Source organism: Centrocercus urophasianus, unplaced genomic scaffold, assembly GCF_019232065.1.
Source record: "Centrocercus urophasianus isolate 14NV4802_14NV808 unplaced genomic scaffold, USGS_Curo_1.0 seq_3, whole genome shotgun sequence".
In the NCBI taxonomy this organism is placed as follows: Eukaryota; Metazoa; Chordata; class Aves; order Galliformes; family Phasianidae; genus Centrocercus; species Centrocercus urophasianus.
In genome coordinates, this window is record NW_024884866.1 from 1,739,033 (window position 1) to 1,746,532 (window position 7,500).

Below are 7,500 nucleotides of genomic sequence, written 5' to 3' on the forward strand. Positions count from 1 at the left end.
ATCTTCAAATCATATAAGAGACTGGAAAAGTGGATAATAAGGTTTGGAAAATCATAGGTTTGCTGTGATGAGAAGCCATTGCATTGTGTTCAGTCCATTAAAACAAGAAGAAATAGAAGAGATACTTTGATAAGTGTTCTGCTGGTGTTAACCTTGATGGCTATTATCGGGGGGAAGATGCTATATCTATTTCATTGGCTTAAGCTTTTTTCATGCTGAGAGAAATCAATACTTTGAGTCGTTGGATGACAGAGGCATCACTTCAGAATTGACGGTGGCTGTCAGACGTTGTCATTGGTTGACTTTTGTTCGCTGTTGAGGTTTTAAGCTTTCATTTTTCTAAGTCTTATTCAGGAGTCTTTGTAAGATTTCCCAGGGTAGCATTTTTAGTCCAGACTTTAAACTTCAGGTCAGAGGTCAAGTGCAAAGATCTTTGAAAGCAGAGGATTGAGAAGCTCCTTCATTTACAAAAATGTCCTTATTTGTTGGGAATTTGCATTAGTGGCAAGATGATGCGTTATCTTGTGGATGACTTTTTCCTGTTAAGGGGCACTCACTGAGACAGATTGTTCAGAAAGCAAGTAGATTTTAGCCAAATTAGACAAAGGAACTGATACATATGTTTAGTGATCTGAAATGCTGAATAAAGGTGTTTTTTTTAAAGTACCGTATTTGTTTTAAACAACTCATGCCATTAAAATGTAGCATAGCGTGTAAAAATAGTCACATAATTTTGGAACTGCAAAATTGTGCATGCAAATATTACCATTCAAGGGAAATCCTTTACTTTTGGATTTATTTGGCATCTTCGTAAAGATTGAAAATAAAACTGTTCTGAAAGCACCAGAGTGGTCCCTCCTTCAGTGAAATACAGACTAGCTGCATACACTAATTCACTTTATTCTTATTTTGTAATAGTCTGCATGTAGAGTGTATTATATTTTTGTATCTGTAACTTGTCTTTTGGATGACCTTGTGCTCCTTTAGAATTACTGTTCCTCAAAAATAAGCCTTCACATAACCTAATAGCCTTCAGTTTATTCTCTGCGGGGAATAGGAAAGAGGAAAAAACATGTTTTCCTCTGTTCTAATTGTGCAGCAAAGAAGGTTCATGTTCAATCCTGGATGAAGGGGTACAAGACAAGAGTCTTCTCCCTGCTCCATGCTGTGTTGAAGATATCTGTTTAATAAACTTGCCCTGTATAAATCTTTAGCAGCCACTTCTTTTTTTTTTTCTTCTAATACATAACTGATGGAGAGAATATATGCAATATGTTTTTCTTCTTTCAGCGTTTTTTGTTTCATCCTGAGTGGGACTTAGCAGTTACCTCATGGTACATCTATGATCATACATTTATTATATACTTTCCCAAGCTCGTAACCAAGATAGTGTTGGCTAGAGCAGTAGTGGAAGGGTGGTCTGCTAATTCATTTACATGCAACCGTGTATCTAATTTTAAAACCATACTGAAGCTTGACAAGATGCATATCGCAAGCGCAGGAGATCAAATAGTAACAAAGAATTGAAACTGTAAAAGTGAGAGTTTTAGTAATGCACAAATGAAATCAACCTGATTTTTATTTTTAATTGAATTGTTAGGATTTGGTGGTATTATATGCCAGGCATTAGCTGATGGGATGAAATGGGAGGCATTTCGAAAATAAAAAAATGCAGCAAAGAAATGGGGAGATTTTGAAGTGCCTTCTGAGCAGTCCAGTGTGACTGGTTACTTTGGGATGGATCTTGGATTACTTGAGTCAGAAAGGAGAGAAAAAGATGCTCCTGGAAGCTATGCTAAGGCATGTAAAAGACAGAGATGAGGTATGAGACAACTAGCATGGCTTCAACAATGGCAGGACTTGCCTGACCAACCTAGTGGCCTTCTATGATGGCATAACTGCATCAGGGACAAGCTAGTATCTATCTGGACTTTGGTAAGCCCTTTGATGTGAACCCTCACAACATGCTTTTCACCAAATGGAAAAGATTCGGGTTTGATGGGCGGACTGTTTGATGGATGAAGAATTGCTTGTGACGTTGTACCCACACAGATGGTGGTGGTCAATGAGCTCAACTGGATGGAGATCAGTGACGAGTGATCCTTGGGAGTCATTGCTGGGACCAGTGCTCTTCAGTTGTTTTCATCAGTGTCACTGATGGTGGGATTGAGGGAATCCTCAGCAAGTTGTGCTGTGGGTCCCCTGAGGAGACAAGATGTCATCCTAAGAGACCTAGACCGGTTTGAGCAGTGGGCTCTTGCAAACCTCATGAGGTTCAACAAATTCCAAGCACAAGAAGATCCTGCACCTGGGTCACTATTAGTACAGGCTGAGAAATGAAGGTATTAAGCTCTGCCCTGCCAAAAGGACTTGGAGTTACCGGTGAATGGCAAGCTGGAAATGAGCCAATAATGTACCCTTGCAGCCGTGAAAGCCATCTCTGTCCTGGGCTGCATCAAAAGAAGTGTGGCCAGCAGGTCGAGGGAGGTGATCCTGCCCCTCTACTCTGCGCTGGTGAGACCTCAGCTGAGTACTGTGTGGAGATGTGGAGTTGTCATTATAGGAGAGATGTGGACCTGCTGGAGCACATCCAGAGTAACTATCGAAGTGATGGAACACCTCCCCTACAAGGACAGGCTGAGAGAGTTTGGGCTGCTCAGCTTGGAGAAGAGAATGCTCTGGGAGCAGCCTTTCAGTATCTAAAGGAGGTCTATAAGAAAGAAGTAGGCTCTTTAGCTGGGTCTTCTGTATTAGGGAAAGAGGAAATGGTTTGAAACTGAAGGAATGGTGAGGTTGGATGTAAGAAGAATTTTTTTTGCAATAAGGGTGGTGAGACACTGGAACATGTTGCTTGTGGAGGTGATGTAAGTAGCCTCTTAAATGGAGACATTTAAGGTCAGGCTGGACCGTGTTCTGGACAACCTGACTTAGAACAGGTGTTCCCATTCAGTGTAGGAGAGTTGGACTAGATGTCTTTTAAAGGTCCCTTCAACTCAAACAATTCTATGATCTTTTTTTGATTTGTTTTGAATATTTGGCGTATATAGTGAGTAGGAACCACTGAACAACTGAGAGGTCCCCTGTGTGATCAAAGAGATCTATTAACGGGTATTGGGGAAAGGATAGTTTTGTGAATTACACTGTGCGAGTAACAAAATAAAGAAGATGGTTGGATACTGTGAAGAATTGGTCAGCAAAAGCCATTGAACTTGCAGTGAAGATGGAGGCTTTTGAATTCACTTCAGATTAATTTTTCTTTGCTAGGAAAATTTTGGGTTTTTGTCTGTAGTTCCTAAAGTGAGTAAATAAAATAAAACAAAATCCTTAGGCATTCTTGGAGGATGCAACCTGATAAGCCACGTTCCCACAAAACTGAGATCTTAGCATTAGTAACTATGCAAATGCCAGATAACTGAGGTGGCTTCTTTCTGTTCTTGCTTGTTGAGTCCATCCTGGACTGATGTGATAGTTCTATGGGATTGTTGCATACTGGGAGTCTTTCTGTTCTGGTAGGTAGTTGTGATTTTCTATTAATATTAAATAATGAATTTGCTGAGAAATGGATTCCTATACATTCCAGTTTTGTAGCAGTCAGATTCTGTTTTCATGGCAGTTGTCAGGACAACAAAATATAATTTTCCCTTCTTTTGAATGTCACACCTACACTCTGAAAATCTTTGGTGTTTAATGAGCGATGTGTTCAAGATCACATTTTGAAGAGACTTTTTTAATAAAGAGGTACAAGTTCATTATATCTTTTACAAAACATTCTAGTTTGATTTCCATTTTATCATGTTTTAAGGTCAAATGTGACTTTAATGTTCCATAAAGAGACAGAGATTGATAATGGGGAAAGAATAACCCTCTAATGTGATTTATATCTATGGATTTTATGTCAGATATGAAAAGTTGCTGTTCAAATTGTAAAGGAGGATCCATTAAAGAGCACTTTAAAACGTTTTACTACTTAGCTTACCTTATATGCTTGTTTTTAGAATTCTACCCTTTCAAGCAACTTAAAAAATAACAGCTTATGAAACATTTACAAAGTACTGAAAAGTATACAGAATCGTCATGAGTGCAAAATAGATATTGATGTATTGGAAAAGACAGCTGTATTTATAAAGAGCTAGAAAAATCTTGTATAGTGTTGGTTATGATTTAGCCACCTCATATTTTTATGAAGAGAGTGGCAGAGTGCTTCATATGTGAGTATAAAAGCAGGTTTTTGATATCTCATTGAGTTGGAAAGTCAGCTGCATATTCTTGTCTTTCTGGATGCCTGCTCATCAGGTGAGCATAGTTCTAAGATATGTGAAAAATCATGAAGAAATGCATAAATACATGAGAATTGTTAAAAGAGGTTTTTAAAATGTAAATGCGTTCATCTGTTGATACTTTCTTTTTTTTTTAATCCAATGAAAATCTGCACAATTTCAAATTTTATTTTACTTGCGTGTTTTCCGCACTTCTTCCTTTCTCTTTCCCTCATTTCATGTAACTGGAGTATGTTTTTTGTATGGAATGTGTTCATCTATATATATATACACAAAACTCACAGCCTGCCTGTTTTCTTCTTTTGCAACAGTTTAATAGGTAGTATGCATATGGAGAATAGCATTGCTACTGTTTTAAACGTAAAAAACGTTATGGTATTGTGCTGTTATCTAAGCTCTGAGCAATAATTACAGTAGTGACTGCATCAGCTGTGCTTCTCAAAGAAAAAGCAATTTTTTTGTTCTTAGACATTTGTGTCCATTCTACTAACTAGATCATAGAGTAATCCAATCATTGAGAAAGGCTGATGCTTTGCCTGGCATATGTGATCTGTGGAATTGCCAGATGAAAACTGAAATTAGAAACAGGGAGCGCTGAAGTAGGGAAAATCTTTTGTTGTTTCCTTATCAGTATTTGAATTTGTTTTGTGTCTTCATTGGTTTGATAAGAGGGGGATCTGAATGTGGTGCTCTTTGAGTTTTGTATTAAGAGAAACATTTTCAGATGATCAACAACAACAACAAAAAAAACAAAATGAAAGGAAAACATTGTAGTAGAGGATCTTCGTAGTTTCAGTTTCCGTTTGTGTGCGCCTTTCAGTTCTTAATTGTTAGGTTTAGGCTTTCAGTTCCCTTCAAAGATAGAATATGTTTATACAATAGGTGTGGTACAGAAAAATAAATTAAAAAAAATTAGCTTTCCCATTCTGACCTGATAATATACTCAACGTAAGGAATCCATCTGGTGAAGACAGTTCAGTCTTCAAATGCTTTTAGTCTCCTGTCTAACTGAAGATATGCAGATTTTATCCATAGTTTTTACAGCTGCCCATTTATATAATTAATAGCAAATGGTTGGCTTCTCAAATCTAATGGACAGTCATAGAAATGGAGTAGACAGGTAGCTGGCATTCCTTATTCTGAGACTTGCCTCTTTGTTTTATGATACTATTCACTTTGCTGTAAAATAAGTGATTGTGCCTATATGTGCAGTCAGACCACTAACAAGTTGATGTTTTTCAAATCTTAAATGCGTATGGTATGCTGTTAAAGAATTTGTGACAAACCAAGATCCTCTGTTGGCTCAATGAACGGATTTAACCTGGGCAGCTGCGCAGTGCCTCAATTCTTAAACCTGTAAAATGAGGTTAATTCCTATTTCTCAAGGGTTTTGTGAAAGTGATCAATTATGATGTGCTTAAAGTTCCTAAAGATGCTATGATTACAGTGCAAAGTAGTAAAGTCTTTGTTTTCTTTTTAGTCACTGTGTGCCCAGTACTCTGCTGACAAACGGGAAGAAGAAAAAATGTGCCATCATTTGATAACAGCAGCTAAGTACCGAGACCAAATGACGGCAACTCAGCTAATACAGAAAATTGTCAACATTCTTACGGACAAGCATGGAGCCTGGGGAAGCTCTGCGCCAAGGTAAATATATACATATATATTTTAGACAACATTTTGAGAATTGAAATACACTAAACTTTACTCAGGTGATTTGAATTGATGTCCTACTGACAAATTTAAAGGTAAACAAAGTTTTGTTGTCTTAGACAAAAGTGATAGAAGGTAAAATTAATGTGTTTTTAGTGAGTGTGGATGTTGGAGAGTTAGAGCAATAAAAAAAAGTGATTCTTTTGTAGCTTTAAACTGTGCTATGATGATGTGATAGGAATGATTTTGAACATCCAATTCTTTTGTTACCATTTTGAAAACAATTTTTGAGAAGTCAGTATTTTTTTTCAGCACTAACTTTCTTCATGGTGCATTATATAGTTCCAGACTGAGCCACAGGTTGCTACTTACTTTATTTTCTGAACAAGCAAAAATAATTAAATAAATCTGCAAATCTGGCTAAGTTAAATTGTGAGTTCTGTTTCAGTAATTTCAGAATGAAAAGCAATATTGCTAAATCAATTCTCTTTCTGGAATTCTCAATGTGTACCTTCATTATGATGATAACTGTGTAACTCTAACACAAATAACAGCTAATATTTCGCTTGCAAATCTAAAATGCGAGTTCTAGTTCTTTTACTGCAAGTAAGACTTAAGAAATTCTGTACCATATTTATATAGAATACAAACGTTCAATATGCTATTATGCTGAGATACTATTATTTGTATGCAGTGGAATGCATACATTGCGTGAGAGACTCACGTGCATAGACAGCAGTTTTTTTCGCAACGGTTTTCATGGTCAGGTACTGCTTTTTTCCTTAAGAGATGAAAAATTGTTCTAAGTACTAATGATATTTTTAATATTTGGTAGCACGAAGAAAAGGTTATGAAAAAAAATTTACTGGAAGTGTTGAAATCAAGAGTTGTGTTATTACGGTATAGAACGTTCATCTACTGTACGTACCAATTCAGGGCTCTAGGCTATATGGTTAAAAATGAAGTCTTTGAATCAGTCTTTGAACAGCTTAATGCTGTTTTGTTGAATAAACTATGCTTGAACAAAAAAAGCCTGTTTAAGGAAAAAAAAAAAAACAAAAAACAACGATTAGGGTATTAAGATAATTATCTATTTCAACATTATGGGAATTTTTAGTTAAATCCATATAACGTCTAATTTTGTATTGCAGTTGTCTAAGACCAGATTTCTTTAAGCACTTTGTGTCTGTAACGTTGGTGAAGAGGTGCGCAGCAGTTTTGTTTGTCTGTGTCTCTGGTATCATGACCATTGCTGGTGTCTTTTCACTAGGAAGCAGAGAATCCTACTTGCTTTTTAGGTGTGTTTTGCTTGTTATGACAATATTGGTTTAGCTGGTGAGGGACGAGTGTGACTGATAAAATATTCCGTGCTTGAAAGTAGCAGAGTAACTGTTTTCTGATAATCCTCAAATAAGGTTTATGTAATCAGCTTGAAAATTACAAAGAACACAAAATATGGACATGGTAATTTGTATTTTATAATAATGATTTACAGCAAAATAGAGCTACCACATAATGCACTTTGCAATACACTTAACATAATTCTAGGAAACTAAAATGGCATTAGAGA

General features: G+C 36.6%; 1 protein-coding gene across 4 annotated transcripts in view; it reads left to right on the top strand.

The window, feature by feature from the left end:
- Positions 1-7,500, top strand: part of LRBA (LPS responsive beige-like anchor protein) — a 367,611-nt gene that overhangs the window by 144,595 nt on the left and 215,516 nt on the right. For all 4 annotated transcript variants that reach the window (XM_042828460.1, XM_042828457.1, XM_042828458.1 and 1 more), the window contains exon 36: positions 5,758-5,924. In XM_042828460.1, coding sequence (XP_042684394.1) covers positions 5,758-5,924 — 167 coding nt within the window. The remainder of the gene's footprint in view (positions 1-5,757; positions 5,925-7,500) is intronic.